This window comes from Cimex lectularius, unplaced genomic scaffold (genome assembly GCF_000648675.2).
Source record: "Cimex lectularius strain Harlan isolate CLEC.00 unplaced genomic scaffold, Clec_2.1 scaffold50, whole genome shotgun sequence".
Classification (NCBI taxonomy): Eukaryota; Metazoa; Arthropoda; class Insecta; order Hemiptera; family Cimicidae; genus Cimex; species Cimex lectularius.
In genome coordinates this window covers 1,751,318-1,775,511 of record NW_019392716.1, presented here as the reverse complement: position 1 = coordinate 1,775,511, position 24,194 = coordinate 1,751,318, and the positions used below count along the sequence as shown (strand labels likewise).

The 24,194-nt window shown below is 37.7% G+C and overlaps 1 protein-coding gene across 4 annotated transcripts in view; it reads left to right on the top strand.

Annotated features, from left to right (window-relative positions):
• The window catches only part of LOC106664328 (protein roadkill), a 132,871-nt gene that overhangs the window by 66,774 nt on the left and 41,903 nt on the right, over positions 1–24,194 (top strand). Inside the window, exon 1 of one of the 4 annotated variants that reach the window (XM_014389963.2) lies at positions 8,539–8,714. The exons of the other annotated variants lie outside the window; for them this stretch is intronic. Coding sequence (XP_014245449.1) covers positions 8,701–8,714 — 14 coding nt within the window. The 5' untranslated portion in view covers positions 8,539–8,700. Of the gene's footprint in view, positions 1–8,538; positions 8,715–24,194 lie in introns of those variants that run through there. 4 annotated transcript variants of the gene reach the window in all.

Here is a 24,194-nt window from a genome sequence, read left to right as displayed (position 1 = left end):
AATTACGTACTTCACCCAGTTTTTTAAGACAATTAAATTTATTGCACATGTTTGTTCTTATTTTAAAATGAAGGTGGAAATGAATCTACATACTGAAAATAAAAATAAAAAATAAAATAGTCTTGTTTAAAATCTAGTGACACTCATCGGTCCATCCTTTGGTCCCACCTCTTTATAAGTTAATACTCAATCTTAGGTACATGTATTTCTTTATCACAGATAAGTTATATGTATAAACAACTTTTAAACTGTTTTTTAAATTAGAATTATAATTTAATTATTTACACTATGTACAAGGAACTTTATTTTATTTTTTTTATTTTCAGTATGTAGATTCATTTCCACCTTCATTTTAAAATAACAACAAACATGTGCAATAAATTTAATTGTCTTAAAAAACTGGGTGAAGTACGTAATTTTATTCTTATAATGTATGAGTATATGATGTTTTATGTAATTCTGTTAATGTAAATTTGTTTTCAATAAATTAGGCCCTGAAGATGGCGGAACATTCGCCGAAAGCTTGGTGAAACCCAATAGTGATGTTTTTTATTCACCTGTAAATGACCTCAAGAAGATCCAATACATCAATTTAAGAATAAATATGTTTGAACTCAATTCTGTAAATTTATTGTTAAACTGGATTAACTATTATTACCGTTAAGGTTCGTTTCGTCCGTTCTGTCCTGGCCTGATGCTTGTGGCTTTATATATACAAAAAATATTAGACAATATATACGAGGTGGTCGAAGAATCAAGCTTCAGAGTATTTGTTCTCTTCTCGTTCAATTGCGTTATTTCCCCAAAAAATATATTCAGTTATCAGTTTTTGTTTTATGTTCATACTTCGAAAGATAGACAGGACAGATTTAGATTGAACCACTCACTATTATGCTGGGGTGTGTATAAATATTTATATTAAATGATAAACATAATTTGGCTTTATTAGGTTTTCCTGTGTATCCTAGGTGAATTTTAAGGTTTATTAACATTTTTATGTAAGGTTTTGGTTGAAATGAAAAAGTTAGTGTCACGAGCGGGATTCGAACCCACGACCTTCGGCTAAATACGCCGCTGCTCTACCGCTTGAGCTATCGTGACTTGGATCCACTCGGTCACCACTCCTCAACTCGACCTAAAACCTTTCGAATTTTTCCTCCTTTTGCCATTTTTCAACGGGTTCGAATACCTAACACTAACTTTCTCATTTCAACCAAAACCTTACATAAAAAATGTTAATTAATTGAAAGAAGTATTTGGTAAATGAGATACTAAATATAGTAATATAATATTATAGTTTATGTTTTTATACTTCAAAAAGGGACAGGATGAATCAATATTCTACCACGCCTTTAATTTTAATTATTCTACTTTCATTTTCATGCTTTCCATTGATTATTAAATGTTGATTATTAAATTTATTTGGATTTATAAGATTTCATATTTAAATCTAGGTGATTTTGTCAGATTATGATAATAGTTGACGATTTTACTTTTTTAAAAATCTTATAAAGTAGAAAAAGAAGGAAAACACGCAGGTCCATAAATATCCTTAACAAAAACATTTATTATATATACATAATTAAGAGGCTGAACTAAGTTTCTACTATTTCTCTCTTCACTCTTAATGACGCTGCTTCGCTTTTGTTTCATTTCCACGTTCTAATAATTTATTCTCTCTGTGAAGTTTTTGTACCTATACTTAAAACAGGTGGTCAATTTTCTATACTCCAAGCTCTAGTATTTAATCCTTATTCGGTTTGTCTCTTGTAGCTTTTTTTTGCTTAAAAAATAGGATGGACAATTCGTCCGTTCTCTTATCTATCCGCATTGATGCTCCATTTTTTAGATATACTAATTCATAAATTCATTAAAATATTGATCTTTTTCTTAAAATCCACGGTTTGTAGCAATTATTATCCAAAAGGTTGAAAAATCCCAAATTATCCGTGGTTGAAATATTTTATTTACTTTGTCTATTACATGGGCGTTTCGAGCTTACCGCCCATCATCAGAACCTAAACATGGAAAACCTCATGGTACAATTGCCATCCGAAGATACACACATAAGTAATTTACAAAAAATAAATTTACCTGGACTCTGCCAAAGATATATTTGCATGCGTGTGTCCCGCCCCGAACGTCCATGTAATAGACAAAATAAATAAAATGTTTCAACCAGGGATAACTTGGGATTGTTTAACCTTTTGGATAAAATATTGATATATCATTTTTTCTTGTTCGGTTTATTTATTGTATCCTAGATGATTTTTATTGCTGTCCGTTTTTGAAAAAAAAATGTGCAGATGTTAAAGATCATTTATCTTTTTCGTAGAGCTGGTTTTCAGTCATATGAGTATTGCTGGTTTATTAATTGGATTAACAACTTTTATTATTATATAATTAATTGTCGTTTATTTAGCATTTCCGTTTAACTTTAAGGGCGCGTTTGAGCGTTATAGTTTTATGATTTTTTTTATCAGGGCTTATATATAAATTACGTATTTTGCTCCTGTAATGCAATGAACACATAGTAAAAACATCAACCGGTTGCTAGCAACGTTTTCCACCCCGGCTTCGGTTCGACGCTTTAAAAGGGAAACGTCTCGTGTTTCCCATTCACATCCCACATCTTTTTTTTCCACCCTAACAGGCGTTTTCACTCTTCTTCACGCCCACGCAGAGCCTGTTCCGTAACAGCGTTCACCACCTGGAAGAGGGAGAGAGAGAAAACCCGTAGAAAGTGGTGACCCGGGGGGAGTCGCGGAGCCGGGCGGACGGAGGTTTGGAAACGGTCCGCAGAGTCAAGAGGTTCCCCTTGCTTTGATGTTCCAAATAGGCGAGTTTCACTCGGAATCAGGAAACAAGTGTGAGGGTGGGAGCAGCTTTCTACTCGGCCCGTTTCACCGGCACTTTTCCCTGATTTAAACAAAGGAAAATATACGTTTTTAGAGCCGACCGTCGAAATGCCGTCCAACGTATCCGGAAGTGATAATGTGTTCGAAGTTCAACTCAAAAACTTGCTTTCAGCCCTTTTGGATAAAATTACGACGAACAGGTACGTATTATCATTCAGTCCGCTAATACGACTTAAACCAACACAGATTTAAGTACACTTAATAGTACAGAAGGTAAATAGTGACATAAAGATCATATCAAACAGGGAAAACAAAATCTCTTCAGAAACAATCCTAAAGTTAAAAGAAACTGTTATGATTCTTAGATTTTTTGTATACTCAGTTCTTCTATCGTTTTCAACAGATGCCACAGATGATCCGTGTTATATACTGCTCACAAATGATTAACAACTCTCACAGACCAACCAGTCAAACGTCGTCAATAGTCTCTTCAGGTTTGATGAAACATCCCGATACAGTTTTTTTTTGTGTCTTTTCATAAAATTTGAAAGTTGAAGTTTTCCTCCCTCTTGATTCACTTTAAAGGTTTCCACATTTTCACCACACTCACATTTTCTCCGATAGTATTATTTTCCAAATGGGTAAACGTTTCATATCCACATTCCGGTCTGTTTGTCCTCTCTGTGTTCCAAGTTTTAATCAAAATACATTGCTGGTTGAAACAGCTGTTAGGGTTGATCGATGACCTATTCAACCCTTGAAACTTGAAACAATTCCACTTCACATTCAAATTGTTTAATTACTTACTAGTGAAAACGACGAAAACGCATTTTTTTCTGCCGAATATAAATTTAATTAATCGAGATTTGGTATCCTTGCTATTTTCCAAAGTTCTCGCTGCTAATTAGAAAAACCATTATCCGATAACTTAAGATGATTACGTACCTTCCGAAATTTAGAACATTTTACGTAGATCGATGTTTAATAATTTAGTAAGTCAAGAATTAACTTGATTCCTAATCGTTAGTCGTATTTCAGGGATATACATAAAAAACAAAGTGAAGTCCTTTTGGCAACATTCATTTACCATTTAAATTTTTCGATGTTGGGTTGTGGGATGTTCAGTCATACAGAAAACACAGCGTAGTGCTCAATTCTTTAATTTGCCAACGTTTCGTATAGTGACGGTTATCCAATGATTATTTGGAGATCATGAGATGCGGCCTGGTGTGACGTAAGTTTTAGAAAAACATTTTCTTTATGATGCCAACGTTTCGATCTTTATTGAGATCATCTTCAGGGCTCAAAGTGTTTGGCAATCTCAACACGGCCGACAAGGATGACACACGGAAAACGAACACTTTGAGCCCTGAAGATGATCTCAATAAAGATCGAAACGTTGGCAAGATAAAGAAAATGTTTTTCTAAAACCTACGTCACACCAGACCGCACCTCACGATCTCCAATGGTTTTTCATTCTTTAATGCTACCGGAAAAAATAAGTGGACTAAAGCGGCTTTACCCTATTCCAGTAAGAAAAATGTCTTTCAATATTAAAGAACAAAAATTATCTAGTCCATTGACTAATCGAAAATTTAAAATTTAATAAACTTGTAAATTCCATTTCACTTGCTCACATAGTATGAAAAATTAGTATTAAGAAATTAAAATATATTTAAATGATATAAAAAGAAATGTAATATATGTAAAATTATGTAAAAAAATCATATTCCAGGCTTTGCCTTGAAAAAGAATGAAATCGTGAATGAAGAAGCTGACCGCGCAGCAAAGAAAGCTATAAAAGAAGAACATAAAATAATTGATGTACCTTATGAAGATTTTAATTAATTTATTAAAAAGGTTATATGGTCACAATGGGAAATTGAGTGGCAGAGAGTGAGGAATAACAAAATTCGTGAAATTAAGGGTACTGTCAAAGAGTGGGACACATCCGAAAACCCAGGGAACAACTTTGGCTAGATTGAGGATGGGGCACTGTCGATTGACGTGTAGTCACTTGATGTCCCGGGAGCCTGCTCCAGTGTGTCCGGATTGCGGAGAAATAATCACTTTAAATTAAGTTAAACATGTTTTAATAACATGCAAAAAATACACAGACCTAGGAATTAGATTCAAACTCAATTTAAAAACAATGCTAGGTGACAATTTTAGTAACATCGAGAAACTTTGGCTTCCTGTATGAATCCTGCCTAATAAACAAAATATAATTTTTCATATTAAAATGTTATAACAATATACTAACAACTACTAATACTAACTAGGCTAACAACATACTTTCAAAGCAGTCATGACCCTTGGCGGTTTTTGCCTTTAAAAAATTGTTTATTTGGAGATCGTGAGATGCGGTCTGGTGTGACGTAGGTTTTAGAAAAACATTTTCTTTATCGTGCCAACGTTTCGATCTTTTCAATTAATTAATCTTTAATTAAGGTGTTGGTTGAAATGAAAAAGGTAGTGTTTCGAGCGGGATTCGAACCCACGACCCTCGGCTAGATACGCCGGTGCTCTACCACTTGAGCTAACGTGACTTCGATCCACTCGGACATCAACTTCTCATCTCAACCCCACCTTTTGAATTTTCCCTCGTGAGTAAGGTCGTGGGTTCGAATCCCGTTCGTGACACTAATTTTTTTCTCAATCAAAACCTTAATTAAAGATTATTTAATTGAAAAGAATTTATTTGGTCAATCGGACCACGAAACCTGATAGATGTTTCGATCTTCATTGAGATCATCTTCAGGGCCTGGGATTTATAATAGTTAATATATAATTTAAACAGTTTTTATAAATCCCAGGCCCTGAAGATGATCTCAATGAAGATCGAAACATTGCCCCGATAAAGAAAATGTTTTTCTAAAACCTACGTCACACCAGAACGCATCTCACGATCTCCAAATAATCATTAACTAACGGTCACTAAACACCACACGTTAAAAAAAAAACAGACTGGAATAATGATTTTCCACTTAGATATGTCGTAATGACCATTATTATTTTACAATTAATTAATTTTCTTTCTGAAAAGTGAATTCTCTGAATTTTAAGACTTAGGAAAAACCGTTTTCCCCTGCAATCAAACCTTCAGAGTATGGTAAAACAAGACACCACTTAATGGCGCCGCCCCATTAACTCGCCTTTCGAAGCACTTTCGACGCTTTCCCAACGAGTAGACCAGCTGTTGCAGTAGATTCCCTCGGTATTTATTCAGGTTTCCGCCTTTCAACTTTTGTTTTTTCCTTTATTTATTTTTTTGTCGGTTGGACTTTGAAAGCGTCCAGGTTGTAGCGTGAGATCTATTTTCCAACCGGCTTTCTATGAATTCTTAGAGGGGGTGTAGCCACCCTTTTGTACTTAACCCTCCGCCAACGGCATTTCTTTTCACGCCCGCCCTCACCCTCGAACCACCGGTGAGGGTGGGTCAAAATCAGATTCGGTAAACGCCGATTCGAATTTCAGAGATCTTTGTCTCTGCTTTCCTTCTTCTTTTTTTTATCGCCCACCCGACGTCAGCTTGGATAAATATTTCAACCTCGTTGTCTTTCTTGTTTGCAGTAATTCCGCTGCTCTCATTTTTATTACAATAGAAGGAAAATCGGTCATGAGGTCAGGAAAACATCTTTATTAAACATCCATCAACACAATATATTTTAACATTATTTTTACAGTCATTTTCAATCTGCTGTTGCCTGGCATAAAATTTTCTATTTTACTAATTTAATCATATTTGCGTAGTGGTCATAATTTACCGTATTAATTATTCCAATTAATTATTGTCATTTGTATTTGTTGTGTTTTGTTATTATTAATTCGATTAGGTTTCGTGGTCCGATTGACCAAATAAATTATTTTCAATTAATGAATATTTATGTAAGGTTTAGGTTGAGATAAAAAAGTCAGTGTCACGAGTGGGATTCGAACACAGGACCTTCGGCTCACTACACCGCTGCTCTACCGCTTGAGCTATCGGGACGTCGATCCACTCGGACACCAACTTCCCATCTGTTTTTTATCTCAACCAATACCTTACTTAAAAATTAATCAATTGAAAAGAATTTATTTGGTCAATCGGACCACGAAACCTAATCGATTTAATAAGCAAAATGAAGTATACTTCACTAAAGCTCTCCAGGGCTATTTCATTTGTTGCCGAGAATCAAACAGATTACATGACTTTTCAAAAATGCCAAAAAGGAGGAAAAATTCAAAAGGTTGGGTTGAGATGGGAAGTTGGTGTCCGAGTGGATCGAAGTCACGTTAGCTCACGTGGCTAGAGCAGCGGCGTCGTGGGTTCGAATCCCGCTCGTGACTCTGACTTTTTTATCTTAACCAATATAACTTACTTAAATATTAATTAATTGAAAAGTTATTATTAATTATTTTTATTTTACTTTTACTCAGACATTTGAAAAACCTCACAATTAATATGTATTTAAAAATATAAAACTACAAATTTATTTCCATGGATATGTTAAAATGAGTTTTTTCTTCGTCGATTTAATGTGTCTCCCCACTAAAATAACACTATGATCAAAAAATCAATTTTTTAAAATGAAAATTGCATAATCCAAACACAATACAAATCGATCATTTTTAACATTTTAAACTTATGCTAAAAACGATTAAAATTAAAAGAGAACTGCACACTTTCCCATACAATGGAAACTTTCTTACATTAAAATGATCCCAGAATCACGGATGCCGGACCTGTTAAAGTGAAACGAAAAATGGAAAGTGGTAAATAAATCAAAGCTAACACAGAAAAAAACAAAGAGGGTACACCCAAGGATGTCAAGTAACACCTCAGGCCCAGTGGATTTCCTAAAAATAAAAGTTCACCAGTTCACCTAAGAAAAGGTTGAATATGGCCTGAAAGTGGTGAACAAAATAAAGAGACAGAGTCTCAAGATGTACCCAACGATGCATAGTATCGTATCAGGTCCCACTGGCCCTACATCCAGATGAAGGTTTGCCAATTAAATTAAGCAGACGGTTAATATGGCTTGAAATATAACTTGTGGTGAACAAAAATAAATAGAAAGGGCCTCAAGATGTACACCCAAGGACGTCGTCTCTGATCCCAGTGGCACTCCATCCTGATGAAGTTTTGCCAGTTAAACTAACTAGACGGTGAATATGGCCTGAAATGTCACTAGTGGTGAACAAAAATAAATAGAAGGGGCCTCAAGATGTACCCCTGATGTACACCCAAGGATGCCGTCTCAGATCCCAGTGGTTCTCCATCCTGATGATGTTTTGCCAGTTAAACTAACTAGATGGATGTAGTTTTGTTATTCAAGGGGCTTTAACGCCCAGAAAGTCCTGTATTGATAGTTGGAGTGTTGCGAACAATTTGAAATTCAAATTGAACACACTGATAACATGTCGGTCCGTAGCGATGAAACGGATTGTTGACGATTGAACTGGACTTGAATTCGGTTATCGTTTGACGTATAATATTGAGAAAAAGGCCTTGTTTTGTGTTGTAGGACTGTGGGAAGAAGGGCTGAGGTTTGAAGCCGTGGGTGGAAAGGGGCTCCGCTCGGCCCGGGGGTTGAAACGGAGGGTTGAAGAAACGTGTTGATGTGGGAAGGGTGGCGGGTGGCAGCGGGCTTCGTGGTGGGGCGCATCGCTCGGTGGGGGCCGGCAACCCCACTCGGCCCGTGATTCCAGTCGGTGGCGAGGAGTCGCGAGAGTTGTATTGTGTCCCGTTTCCCTCTTGCTCTCCAGTGGTGAACAGCTTTTTATTTTTTTTTGGGATTAAAAGGACCACCCCTAGGACAAAGTGGAGCCCCACAAGAACCAGTTGGATTCATGCATCAGGATGGCGCTCGCCAGGTAATTTGTCCTTTTTTCAACGTCCAGGACCTCTTTCCTCACTTCTACCTGCTGTCAGGACTCGAAAATTCACCCAGGTGTAAGTGACCGGGCCGGTCCCAATTATTACCCTCTTTTTCAGTTTCATTCCCCAATCCCTGAATTGTAAATGCGGAAAATCGGCTTTTCCAGGCACGCAGGTCCGTCCGTCTCGAAACAACGTGTTGCACCACCCTTTCTTGTCTCTCGGCCGAATTTTCTATCAACTTCTCGTTCGAACATCAAAAGACAACACCAATCCCAAACCAACAGCCGAAAAAAATTTCGGCAATAGTTTTGCCTTTTACATATTCAATCATATGATTCGAGCTAAAATAAAGGACCTTGAATTTTTAAACTCAAATATTCAATAACGATCTTCACTAATCTAATCTTCTAATCTGTGAAATTGATCGTACCCAAAATCTCTAGGTTTTGGGCCAATTTCGGTCAGGCCGATGCTCCAAGGGCTAATTTTTGTAAATAGGACAGAACGGAATTTCGAGGAGACTTATTTGCTCGAAATATCCCATTGGCCTTCAATGAATTTTAGATTACTGCCTTTTTTCTATGGCGATTTTCAATTCGGAGCTCTTGTCGACACTCTAAATTTTCCTCTTGTTCAATTTGTCGGGTTTTTCGTTGATTATTATTGTTTGTTAAACGGTCCTAACATTGTGATTGTAGTCTCTTCTCCCTTGGTAAAATTTGGTCTTTCTAAATAGGAGAAGAAAAATTGGGGTTTTTGTACATGCTGGATTGATGGAAAGCAATCAAATTAATTGCATAAAATTTTTCTATAACTTCTTTTATTGTTCGTTATCCAGTTACACTGTTATGTTAAAAAGTGGAAGAATTTGTGGTCCGAATTGTATGAAGAATCTGATGTGTCCTGGCTGACTGAAAGGTGGTGATGTACGATCTGTAATGCCCACAGGCTTAATGACAGACAAACACACATTCTCAAATTTGACATCAGACGTCAGATCTCTGATTAGCAGTTCGAAGTCTTTTATCTTCTTGGGTATTTCCAGTGGATAAATTTTCGAGAATGGCTTTGGGCGCGCTTTGTGTACAATTATTGTGGACTTTATTTCGGCGCTCTGGAACCCTCGTATCATCCTTGCGCCGAAGGTTTTCCCCCCTTTTTTCATTTCTTTTCTCTTTTTTTTTTTTGCCGACCATGCCCGAAAATTTAGGTTGTTTTACATAATCTTGTTTAATTTCCTCCCGGCCTCGGATTACGCAACGGTGCGATCGTTACGGCAATACGGGGGATAGAGTTTCTATTGTTTGCCCATTTGTAGGAGTCGGAAAAGGAAAACAACGACCGATTTCGGAATTGGCGACCTTATTTTTGAGTGGGGTTTCTTTTGGCTTCGTCCCTCGAAACGAGACCGTCTGGGACATGAAATATAACGATCAAGGTTGAATTTTTACTATCTTTACATAATTTCACTGTCTCGGCGTCCACTTTTATGTACGATCACAGTTGATATTTTCTTTGCGAAAAGTGAGCTCGTTCGTTTTTGACCCCGGCGCTATGTTCGAATTTCATAGATTCGACGGTAACCCTGTGTCCGTTTTAGTCGAAAATAGGAGTCTCGAAGAGGGGATAAACGGATTGTAAATACTCCTTGTTCTATTTTTAATCGGGAAAGTGGGATTGTGCGTGACCTCACAGTAGTGTGCAAGGTCGGGCCCGGGTCCACGCGGACTGGTACCGTTTGTACGTCTTTCCACCCAGGGCGAAAGGGTATCCATTTTCCGCATTTTTGTTCCCGATATCGCGTCGAATGGGGCCGACCGGCCGTTCTGCCCTGAATGCCTCGACTCGGGCCGCTGTGACCTCTCCCTGACCAGTTTCCCATTTTGAAAGGCCCTCGCGAATCTAGGATATGACGTCGCAACGAGAAAGATTGTGAAAAAAAATTCGTGAAACGCTAGGAAAAACCGAGGAGAGCGTCGACCGTTTTGCAATGAGAAACACTTTCACTCAAATTCCTTATATCTAAAGTTTCCATTTGAAGTTGAATTTCATGTTGAAACAATACTATATGAACAAAAAATTACTATAAACACTCAAAATTCTTGCGTTGTATTTTGAAAATTTCAAATTTCTCACTTTCCTTATAAACTATCAAAGCAAACGTTAATTGGCACATGCCCAGCATGAGTAAAACCATGTTTTCCGTTGTAGCATGAGTACATTGCTTTTGGGTGTTTCGAATTGTAAGCTTGTAAGAAAGATAGCGATGGCCGCTTGTACAATCAGCCGTAATCTTTTATTAAAGTCATTTTAGGATTTATATAACAAAGATTATGTGTATTGACAAAACCTCCGAGGAAGGAGAGCGAGAGAGAGAGAGAGTGAGAGTTTTGGGAAAGCGTTTGGAAAGTGTTTCGTCGCACGACCCCACGGCTTTCTCATGATTAATAATCCCAAACGAATGGGTAAACGTATAAATTCGGCGGTATTCCATTTTTTTTCTCGTCTCACAAATGTGGCTTTTTCCTGTTATTTCTCTCTTTTAATTTCTATAATAGCCTTAACCGATATCATTTCGCCCTTGTTCTACAACTGTAAATGTTAAATCGTAGAAAATCTGGATTATCTCGAGAAAGACTTCCGCATGTTTTTTTTGTTTTTTTTTAATATCATTATGTCAACATTACCTTTTGCTCAAGGCGCTCCGATCGTCCTTCGGGGCCGCTTTCTAAAAGCTATTAAGGGCCTTCGGCTTACCCTTTTGGGCCCCAGGAAGGCTAAGGAACGTTTCCTTCACCGGCACGTTTGAAGCCAATATAAAAAAAAATCCTTGGATTGTTTGCTGCCTAAACAAGTCGAAAATATGCTAAACATCGCTGATCGTTGAACAATCAAAATTTCAATATTGACAAAAAACCAAAAACAATACCAGGTCCCATAACCCAGGCTATCCCATTAACTCAAATAGGAAAAATTTCATATTAGATGTTTTGTATTTAAAATGTTGACTTTTATCTACAAAATTCCGAGACAGCTGAGAAAGCAACTAAAATAAGGGGAACGGATATCAGATACGGTCGTGATCGCTAAGTAAATAAACACAGGCTTTCTTTATAAAAATTGGATTTCTTCATTTTTCAAATTTTTCTAGATAATTTTACATCTAAAGAATTTCATAAAAGTTCCTTTTATTTGCTACATTTTGTTGGTTTGTCGAAAGAAACGTGGATTATTGATATCGATGATGTCAGCTTTGTGATAACTTTAACGCATTTAAAATGATGATTTCATTGTTTTCTAAAAATTTCTTTTTTTATATACAGGGTCCCTTTTGCAGATATTCATCATTTTATGTTTTCTTCGACTATCTACGGTTTTCATAATAAATCTACTCGTATCTCTTGAACTATTCATTTTTGTGGAGATCGAAAAAAATATATATATAATTATTTAGAGATCGTGAGATGCGGTCTGGTGTGATGTGGGTTTAGAAAAACAAAAACATTTTTTTATCGTGCCACACTGATTGAGTACAAATACTTTGATCAAACCTAAAATTTGTATATTGTGTACATCATTGCATGATTTAAACAGTGTTTATAAATCCCAGGCCCTGAAGATGATCTCAATAAAGATCGAAACTTGGCACGATGTTTTCCCTACTTTCTTTCTTATCGAGAAAGGTTATTTTTTTTATGTTGATCATGTCCGATCATTTTGATCTTATTCTCGCTGCATTGGTCGGCAGGACGCGTTTAGGCTTCTTCCCTTCTGCAGTGGTTTGTTTCAGCGCCTAGTTCTGCTTATATCCTTAAACCACCACTGAAGAGAAATCCCGAAACGCGTACAAAATACAGAGGTTCACCGCTCAGTATTTCTCGAGAATGTCGCAGGTGAGTTTTGTTCAGAAATTATGGCCTATACGGTCCAATCTAGACGTTCAGTTCCGACGATCCTCACGAAGTCCGCAACAAAGCGAGATTGAACTAGCCCACTTTGGATTCGATAACGACCGTTGAAGAGCGTCGGTCGTCGGCCAGGTGGCTCTGCTCGATAGGACAGCTGTGTTGACCCGACTCTAGTCGTAACAGCCCAAGTTATTCTCGCCTGCCGATAGATTTGAAAGTGTGAAAGTGAAACGCAGAGGGCAACGAGACTTCCTGGGTCGAGGAGGGGAAGGTTTCCCAATCGCCCTCCCCGGGAGACAATACCCGGACCGGCGCCCTTGGATGCACGTGGACACCGGGCCCTTTTTCAGGGCCTCTCGGGTTTCGACATCCTCGAACGAAGATGAGGGATGGGGGTCGAACTATTTTTTCCACAAACATCTACAAGATCTCGGCTGTTTTCGATCATTCTGGCCTGCAGACTAGGAAGAGAAAATCTCACAGTCCAAAAGAGTGATATAATAAATCTCATGCACCCCGATTTGAATTTTTAGTTCGACTTTCAAAAAAATCAACCCGTTTTGTTTTGTTCAATCGTTTTTTTACATAACGGAATCAAAGCCGTGGAGAAATTCGTTTTAGACCTAGTTTCACCACCGTTTCTCGTTACGTATTTACCAAAAACCAACTTTGAATTTATCTATATTTTTAATTCCGTCGACCATTCTATATATAATTTTATATTAAACTTCGACCTTATCGCCAAGTTATCTTGAATTATTAATGCGTGAATAATTATTTTGTTAGAATGGTGTTTCGTTTCCTTTTACAAAATGGACAATGCAAAATGCAAAACGACTTTTACAAAATGGGAAAACCCTTCTGGCAATTTATATTTCTTTGGTTTCTTTTCAGTAACTAGTTAACCATCAAACTTATTTTCTTTTGTCTATATTCTTTATTTCTATTTGTCTAGTTCCTGAAAAGAAACCGAAGAAATAGAAAAAGTCAATAACCGGAAAAGAAGAGTAAGAAAATATATAATATAATTAGGAACATCCTGGCAAAAGTTTTGCATAAAGAAGTGCCATTCTTCCAACCGGCTATCGTAGTCGGAATGAATTGTTTGTCATAGACTTTATAGTTTATTTGCCGTTTTTTAGCCCTTCTATTATATTCACCCCAATTACCCTTGTGACAAGCAATCAACCCTCAGAAATTTTTATTTGAAATATTGGATTAATAAAGTGGGTTCGAATCCCGCTGATGACACTAACTTTTTCATCTCAACCAAGACCTTACATAAAAAGAATAATTAATTAATTGAAATACCTAATATGGTCAGTTAGACCACTAAACATAAATGGATTAAAATATTTTTCCTGGCCATGTCCTTAGTTTACACTAACTGTTTATGATGGACTTTTATATTTGAGGATTATACTGTTTCAATTAATTATTCTTTTTATTTACATAAAGTGGTTGAGATAAAAAAGTCAGTGTCACGAGCGGGATTCGAACCCATGACCTTCGGCTAAATACGCCGCTCTACCACTTGAGCTGTTGTGACTCCGATCCACTCGGACACCACCTTCTCGCCTCAACCTACCTTTCGAATTTTCCTTCCTTTTTGCCATTTTCCCCCTTTTTTTATCTCGACCAAGACCTTACATAAAAAGAATAATTAATTGAAAGAAGTAACTTGGTCAATTGACCACTAAAACATAAATGAATTATACTGTTAATTGATATTGTATTGAGACAGTCTGTTAGGTCACTCCATTGTTATACAGTTGTAAGTATATAAAAAAATAATACCATTAGACCACCTTACATATAAGATCGTACAAACACATTTCTATATTTGAGGTATAATTTTTTATTGATCTTCTGTTGGCACTTCGATTGTTTTCAAACCGATGAGTAAAGTATGCGGCGTAGGACGCTTGTTTTCTAAGAGACGTAGAACCGCCGTTTGTGTCGAATCGAACCGCCGGGTTTCTCTCCAGTATCTCATACTTCTCACGCGTTTTTCCCAGTGTTTTTTTTCTCTCAAAGCTTGCGATGGAGCTTTAAAGCGTATCGAGTCAAGACCGAGGATCCCGGGGTGTTCGACCTCTGCCCTAGTCCGAGTTGAAAACGCAAGTCAATCACCGCGGGGGGCAACGTCCTGGTTCTGGGGGGGCGAACAGTTAGGAAGATGGAAGGATCCATAACGGGTCCCAACGGGTCGGGGGACAGGAAGAATTCTTTTCCGGCTAAAAGTTCCATCGACCATTCGATACAGTTCGAATTATTTAGATTACGAGCTAGCTAAAGTCGAGATTGTCCGACCTGCAACTGATAAAATCTATCAAACAGTAAGAACATTCTGAATCAAATTGAAAAATCCACTTGGTGCAAATCCACTTTCTGACAGTAAAAAAAATTGTTCATACCAAAAAAATAGGTTTGTTTTGTCGATTTTTTTTTCAATTTCCTATTTTTTGTACATTTCTCGTACATGTGATACCTCCTCCTTGGTCACTAGAGAAACTAGATCATAGCCTTTGATTAGGCCAGACCGCTTCCGCCTTCATACGTTTCCCTGAGAACGGACGCTGATTATACGGCCCGGCTCGGCCCCTTGACATTACATTAATAATTTGAAAGTTCTCGCTTTGTATATGGAAAATAAAATGGCCGAAAGTCAGAGTAAAATGTCCAAAGTGCTATTTTACGCTTTAGATTTAAAAGCGTTCGACGTTTTTATTACACGTTACTTTTTTTCCATAGGTCAAACTGACAAAATATCGGCTAGCAATAAAGCAATAAAATTTTTAAAAGTAAAAAAAAAAAACGGCGTCTTTATTGTGGAAACGGGCCGAGAAAGGTTCCAGTCCGAAAAACTCGCTCCAGCTCAGGACGTAGGCCGTTCCGGAAGCGGCCTTGCCGTTGTCTTGCGTAACCCTGTATACCGCCGTCCTTACTTATTATGATTATTCCCTATTCACTGATTTATCACTTTGCGGTTTTTTGTGCCTTTTCGGTTTCTCTTTGTTAATTTATTTTTTAACGGCAAATATATTGTCGAAACGAGAATATAAACGAATAGTCGTGATCCCACACGATTATTGTGTGGAGCGACGGAACATGGTCCACTTTTTGTTTGTAAAGATTAGATGAACTGATTTATGCTGATTTACCTTGTTTTTCCATTTTTTTTCATTCGTTTATCTTATTACAAGCATTTTGGAGGATTTTGGTTGAATGGGTGATAGTCGGTCCTAGTGATATCACCGCTGTGTCATTCATTCTTATAAACCCATTGGTACCATAAGATTTACATTTCACTATTCACTATTCATTTTTAACTACACAACTTCATATGGCTTTGTTCTTTTAAATCTTCTGACCGTGTTTCGGTTATGTAAGAGTTTGGTCGCTTCCACATTCTCGTGCTGGCTGAGGCGAGCCTGGTGTTTGGCGGCAAATCTTTGTATTTCTGCCGTGACCTCAGGGATCTTAACATGTAAGTCCTTATGCCTTATGTACCAAGGTGCATTGGCCATGTTACGTAACATTTTATTTTGGAGTGTTTGTATGATTTTGAAATTACTGTGTTTGGTACACCCCGATAGTTGAATACCATATGTCCACATCGGCTTTGTGTCTTGTTTTATATAATAATATTTTAATTTGTATAGCAAGGTTGGAGCCACGTCCTAGCTACCAGTATAGTTGTCTACACCTTAAACCTATTTCTGTCCTTTTTTTCCTTCACTTGTTCTTTCCATCTCAGCTTGGCATCTAAGGTCATTCCCAGATATTTAGCTGTATCGCTGTATGGTATAGTAGTCCATCGATTGTGAGCGACGGAACATGGTCCACTTTTTTGTTTGTAAAGATTAGATGAACTGATTTATGCTGATTTAGCTTGATTTTCCAGGTTTTTGTCCATTCGTTTATCTTATTACATGCATTTTGGAGGATTTTGGTTGAGTGGGTGATAGTCGGTCCTAGTGATATCACCGCTGTGTCATCTGCAAACGTTGCAATTTTTACTCCATCTATTTTCGGAAAATCACTGGTGTATAACAAGTAAAGAAGTGGACCTAATATGCTACCTTGTGGCACTCCTGCATTTATTGTTTTTAATTTTGAATATTGATCTTGTTTGACTCTAGACAGACTGTCAGTTAGGTAGGAACTGATAATATCGACATACTGCTTTGGTAGCACCCCCTTTTAGTTCATTGTTGATTCCTTCGTGCCAGACCTTGTCAAAAGCTTGTGAGACATCAAGGAAGATATCAGAACAAATTTGTTTTTCTTCGAGAGATTTTTCTATTACGTCCGTTACTTGGTGAATTTGGTCTATTGTTAAGAAGGTCTTAACCCCATTTGTAGAATTTATCACTTTCATTTTCTTAGTTCTTTAACGGTTAAACAGTATTATTTCTTGACTGACAATAATGCGTCATTCCGTGGAATCGAGTCCGCAGAAAACTTTTGCCATGGGTATTTATGGAAAAACGGGGCTACTGGCTTATTTTTTCAGATCGAGGGTGCAACACTTTTTATAATTGTAACAACGGGTGAGCTTCGGGTTGTGTAAGAATCGAGGGGAGGAGGGGCACGTGGATCCTCGGAAAGTAAGTTCCCACGTGTACTGTTCTAGCCTTGACACGTGGTCGGATCTCTTTGTCGTCTTCGTTCTCTAAGAAGTGCGACCTTCTGCAATTAGGGCTCGGCTTTTTTTTTCTTTTTATAAACGGGTGAGCGCATCGGATGAGCCCTGCGGCACGAAAGTATTTAGAGTTCCGACGTCCTCACGCTTCGCCGGCTAGGGCGAGGGGAATTATTTTCGGGCGAGCCGACCCGGCCGGATACAAGGAAAGTGCACATTTTCCGATTTCAGAGGCGAACCCGATCGATTCGCGATTCTGGCTGATGACGATTCGTGGATCCGAAGAAGTCCGCGGGGGCAGCGGTGCTCGTCCTCGGGCTTTTCGACTTTCAGCAGTCCCAGCCCGACCTCGCCTGACTGATGACTCGAGAATATTATTATTCCATGACTCTAGATTTCTTTTATGAATATTTTCACCTTTGAGCAGGAAAACCTTTTATTACAAACACTTCTCAACAATTTATCCTAAAGTCCTGACCTCGTTTATAAGAGTTCTTTAAGAGATTTCACTGCCCTCCACTTAAAGCGGGGATTTCTTTCATTACGTGTAAATATAAATTTAACAAACAAATCCCTTTATTTAAAGATTATATTTTATTTTCTATTTACGAGTTTATAATCAAAATATTAAAACATAAATCTTTGTAAATTATCACATTATTTAAGAATGAAGCCCAAGCAATACTTAATATCCTACTTACTTAAAGATAGGAGTATAAATTCATGTAGATTAAAGTTGATGTTTTTATGGACCTGATAGTTATCACATTATAATTTATTTACGTATCTTTATAAGGTTTTCATGATAAAGTAGACTTTTTTGAGTTTACCAAGCTTTTTCGCGATTTATATCGCTATCTTCAGGGCCTTGATTGTAAGTTGTTGCCAAGATAGACTTTGGAAGATACCTAAATAAATTCTAATGAAATTATGTAGGTTAGATCTAATTTTATAAAACTATTATCATAAATATAAAAAATAAATATAATTTTGGCTAACCTTATTATGTCTATATATTTATGTGTAGTTACATATAAGTTCACATGTTTAATTTCATAAATATGATTAGAAAATTGTAATTTTTTAAAATGCAATTCTGGAACACTTCTTATATAAATACATTTTATTGTAGACCCAATGAAGATATCAAAAATATGTCGACAACTTCATCAATATTACCCGGAATAAATCAAGATTAAATTTTTCGTTTCCTGAATATATTGCGAATATATTCTTATATTTTAAGGAAATTAAAAGATAATATATCTTTGAATATTTATTAATTGATACATTCTACGCGAGAATTACGTAAAATATAATATGGGATCGATTACAAAGTTTGTTGATTTCAAGTCTGTAATCATCTCTCTCTCACTCTCTCTCTCTCTCTCTCTCTCTCTCTCTCTCACTCTCTTTCTTTCTTTCTTTCTTATTCTCTTTTTGTTTCTATCCCTCTCATCCCTTCTCCCGCTCTGCACCCTCTCTCTCTTTCTTTCTTTCTTGCTTTCTCTCGTTCTCTATCTTTCTTTCTTATTCTCTTTTTCTTTCTATCCCTGTCATCCCTTCTCCCGCTCTGCACCCTCTCTCTCTTTCTTTCTTTCTTTCTTGCTTTCTCTCATACTCTATCTTTCTTTCTTATTTTCTTTTTCTTTCTCTCCCTCTCATCCCTTCTCCCCCTCTCACTCTTTCTCTCCTTCTCTAAAACTCTCTCCCTCCCTCCCTCCCTCTCTGCTTTCTCTCTCTCCTCTCTCTCTCTATCTATCTATCTGTCTATCTCCGTCTCTCTCTCTCTCTCTCTCTTTCTCCTCTCTCTATCTATCTATCTGTCTATCTCCGTCTCTCTNCACACTTTCTACATTATTCTGTTATCTAATATGTAGTCATGTATTCATGTATTTCTCTATACTTTTAGTATTTTTCTATTTAAAATATTTTAATTTCTTTTATTTTTGGTTAAAAAGGTTTATTTAAAGAGCATAAATCCGGTCTAGAAAACATTGTCTTGTAAGTTTTTTTAAAACTGTAGAGTACGACGGTTACTTAAGCGACCTTCATCCACAAATACTCCGTAAAAAAAATAAAATAAAAGGCTAATCCATTTAAGTTCTCGGTTATAATGTGAATCTATTAAACGCGCATTTTAAAACGCCAAAAAATGGAAAAGTAGGAGAAAAATGGGATGTATCAAATTGTATGTATCAAACCTCTGAGATCAATAACGACCAAATCACCCGCGGTAGAAATAAAAGCAATAATGATTCAGGTCAAGATCCGCCAATTGGAAAGTTTTGAAAATTACGGGGACGGGAGTATAAATCGTCGGGGGGTTTTGATTGTAAGGGGGCCGAGGAGTCGTCAAGGGGTGAGCGTCACGTGGAGGCGGGCTAACCTTGTGATGCCCTCTCCTTCGTGGAGGTCATGAGGTGATCAATCGTTAAATCCTCTCCCAAGCCTGGGCGCTCTCTTTTAATAATAACCGCCTGTAAAAGTGTGCCAGACTGGCATCCGTTCACACTCTTTGGAGTTTAAAACACATTTTCTTAAACTGTTCAAATGGAATTTCGAAACGTCCCCGTGCTGCGGATCCGCGGACGACGTCCCAGTACAAAACTCCAAAGGTCATCGCCGTCATAAATCACAATATCTATGAATAGTTTATATAACGCCTAGAAACTTGGCCTTTCTACGATTTTTCAACCTAGAGCCTCGATAGGATATTAATCATCGGTCAAAGCGTTCACAGTTTCATACAACGTCGACGATAATTAAAAACCCCGATGACATCAGAATTCTACAGAGGATTTGCATACCTTCTGATATATTTTATGAGAAGGGGTTAGGAAGGGAAAGGGTAATGAATTAGTAAAATAGCCGTTCGTTCTGGGATATCCTCGATTATTTAAAGGGTCTGAAATTATTACGAGGTGAAGCTAATAGAGTCACGGGGAAATTAGAGTCGAAGGGCGTCGAGAAGGAATTTTCTACTTTAAAAACGATACTCGACCGCGGTTTATTTTTCGACTCAACCAGGCAACAATCGGAACCCAACTTTACGATAATAAATACACATACATCTGGAAAAATCGGTTCTGATGGAATATTTTCTTTCTCAAGGCATGGTACGCTTATTGAATAAATTTAACCTCGAGGCAGCTACTAACGTTTACACTGGGTTCGGTGATGAAGGCAGTGAAGGAATTGAACCACAGTCGAATGAGACATTCTGATGACGAATTGAATTGCATCAATCGAATTTGATTCGAGTCAAACATGTCAGGAGCTTGCCGGAGTGCGGAAGCTCTGCAAATGAACTCCTAACAAATTGACCAACGGTGACAATCTTGACCGTCTAAACGTTTTACTTTCATTGCTTTCACGGCACAAAGTACAGACGTTTTTTGACTGGATTGTCACATGCGACGAAAAACTAATCGTGGATAGTAACCCTGTCCTATTGACGCGAAAACCAAATATTCACGAACAAAACCATCATGCTCTCATGAACATGAACGGTGTAATTTTTCACCAGGACAACTCGAGACATCATACAACCAGAACGACAAATTTAGTTCAATAAAACTTGGGTGGATGTCTACGGACTGTCCTGGCCTTTGACTTTTCTTTTTCTTAGAAATGGACAATAAATCATATGCGCAATCGGATGTTCGATAATCGCCAATAGATGGAAAACGAGCCGAATTTATTTATTAAGCCTCGCGACCCAAACATTTATAAGGAAACAACTAGACCAGAAACTTCTTGGTGGAATGGTATAGATGCCGATGGAGACTACTTCCCCAAATAAAATATTTCAAGACTAATTTTAATTGTGACGATTATTGAACCCTTTAAATTCGCACAAAGTTTTCTTGTTACCTGGTAATTTAAATTAACTACATTAAATTTAGTTACACAAGAATCGGACTTGAATGTAATTAGCCGGATTATCCTTAAAGTGTCAGATGCTAAATTTGTTTTTTGGGCTCCCAGATAAGCATAAGATTTTACATATTGTACAACCGAATTGTTAAAATATAACAAATGATAAATCGTGTCATCCATTTCTCCAATGACAAACCTGGATATCTTTGGATAAGTTTGAATGTAAATACGAAAGTTAGATTTGGTCGTGCTTTTTTGAGTTTTGTATATTCTAATACGCTTGTAATTGCTATTGTCATTCTTTGGTCACATTTATGAGTCAATGACGATTATTATTTTCATATTGATACGAGCACTTGTAACTTGGTTTTATAATTAATAGAATTTTTTTTGATAGGATGTTCGGTCTGAGGTTGTTGAACCATCCCTATCTGCTTGACTTGATGTTTTTTTCAATCTTTTACTGTTTTCTACAGGAACCGATTATGTCTACACAGTATACATAACCAGATAATAGAGCAAACTACTGCAGGGTTTTAGATAGGTTCAAAAGACGTTTACGGTGCTTATGGTTAAAGTATACAGCATAATGATTATTTCGAGATCGTGAGATGCGGTCTGGTATGACGTAGGTTTTAGAAAAACATTTTCTTTATCGTACCAACGTTTCGATCTTTATTGAGATCACCTTCAGGGCCCGAAGTGTTTGTTTTCCGTGTAGATGTGTCATTATTGGGTGTCGTGTTGAGAGTGCCACTTCCAACACTTTGAGCACTGAAGATGATCTCAATAAAGATCGAAACGTTGGCACGATAAAGAAAATGTTTTTCTAAAACTACGTCACACCAGACCGTAACTCACGATCTCCAAATAATCATTAACTAACGGTTACTAAACATCACACATTTATCATAATGTAATAATGAAAATAATTTCCCTTCAAACACGGAAGTTTTTTGATTTATTTTAATATGAAGGTTAAGCAGTACAATTAACAAACTTTAGCTAGGGGGTAAATAAAAAGGGCTGAATGGAAAAGAATAGGTTGAAAATTTGTTAGTGCAAAACGCCAACTCTGAAGAGGTTCCCCATCCCCGGTTCAACTTGACACCGAGGGTCGCGGGTTTTGAAATCGGGTGTTAACGAAAGATACATATATGCTAATAGGAGAGGAACGGAATTACATAACCCGTGGGCGGAAGGCTGGGGGCGGCGGTGTGATCAATATGCCAGGGCAGGCACAGCCTCCACAATCCTTCTCTTCTCCAAAACCGCCCCCGGGCACACAAAACGACACTTTTGCCCGAAGAGGCCTCGGGGGCGGATCTTCTCGCCCTACTTAGGGGCTGTCGGCCGATGAAGGCGTGCCAGGCCTCAGATACCCACGAAGGAAATCCTGACTATCTCAACTTGCCGGAAACTTTTTTTTGGACAAAAACAGACCACCCGGTCTATTTTATTGCTTTTTTCAGTTGTGGATACCTCTTGAAATCCCCTGAAACTCTTAGGCGGCGGAGGATTAGTAAAAGGAGCGGTAAAATGGATAACCCTCTCGACCACGAAAATACGATGCTCCAATTTCAACCGAGCAAGTTTCCGACTACCCTGTAGAAATGTGTGCTGTTTTTCGACTACTAGCTAAACATCCATTTCCCCACCAAATGTATTATCATAATTGATCAAAATAAACAATTCTGTAAAATTTTAGTTTCTAATAACCCTTAAATCTCTCTGATTTCGGTCTTATGCTATACATAAATCACATACTCGCAATAATTTAATTATTTACAAATTTATTACAAATAAATATATATACATATAATATATATAAATGTACAAATTATTTACAAATAATTCTCACAGATAACACACGCATACAAACAGTACATACATTATTTATATGTAAAGAAACACCCCGTTACTCTTAAGAAACAGAGTGTCTAAAATTCGACTCGCCCGCCAGAGTAGCCCTTTATATAAGGGCTCATGCCTACTCGCTCCCTGTAAGGGGCCAAGGCAAGGCACGTTTCGATTAGATGTGACATACTGAGGTATGGCCTATCGTCAATCGGTTCAACATGATCCTTTTCTTTCCTTTCGTTTCAATCCATGCCATTGTAAGTCTATAAGTCGCTGTACAGATCCGAAAACTGATAAATTTTCAATTTCTTCACTCGTCGATAGATCAAGTTCATCGCGGAATTTTGTGTAGATATTTTTTTGTACAGTATTTTTACAAGTGGCAGAATAAAGGCCGTGTGGTACAGGTACTGGTGCGTATCAAACCCCTGGAATTCCTGGAAGCCTGTAACGTCGGTAGGATTATCTAGGAGGTAGGAAAAAAAACGATACCCTCGTGGAAAAGAAGGTTTTAGCCCAATTTTTCAAAATGGTTACCGCTATGTTTCAACTTGGTCAGGTATGATTAGTTGGGAAGAGAATATCAGACCTGAAGAATGTAGTATTTTTATTTGTCGAAATATTGTGCTGAAGACTGCGGATGGCAACTGTATTTTGTCAGGCGGTTTAGCTTCTTTGTGGTTCTTGGTGAAATACAGACACGTGTCTGACGGACATCAGCAGTGAGAAGTGGACAGACGTGGAGAGATTTACTCATATTTCCTTTGACGTTCATGTCCAACTCTAGTAATTTTGAAAGTAGTGGTAGTGATTGAAGAATGTAGATTCCTTTTTTCTTTTTGTATTTCGATAAAAAGTGCTAAGCGTTTTCGGGAGATGGACACCAAGAGGACACCTCTGGGAACAAGAGGGAAGAGATGGAACACGGAAGGCCTCGTCCTCCCCACGCCTTGACCTATACACTTCCAATGTTAGGACATTTCGGGCTCAAGGCTTGCCGCCCTCCAAGGCCCTGTCCCACTGGAAATGCCACCGTTTTACCTTCTTCCCCCTTCCAGGATACTCCGGAGGCGGCCCTACGCCCTTAGCGAGACGGAAACCCGATGAAATCGGATGGAAGTCGGTCGTATCGATTCATCCTCGTCCCGACACTCGTGTCTTTATCGGAGTAAACC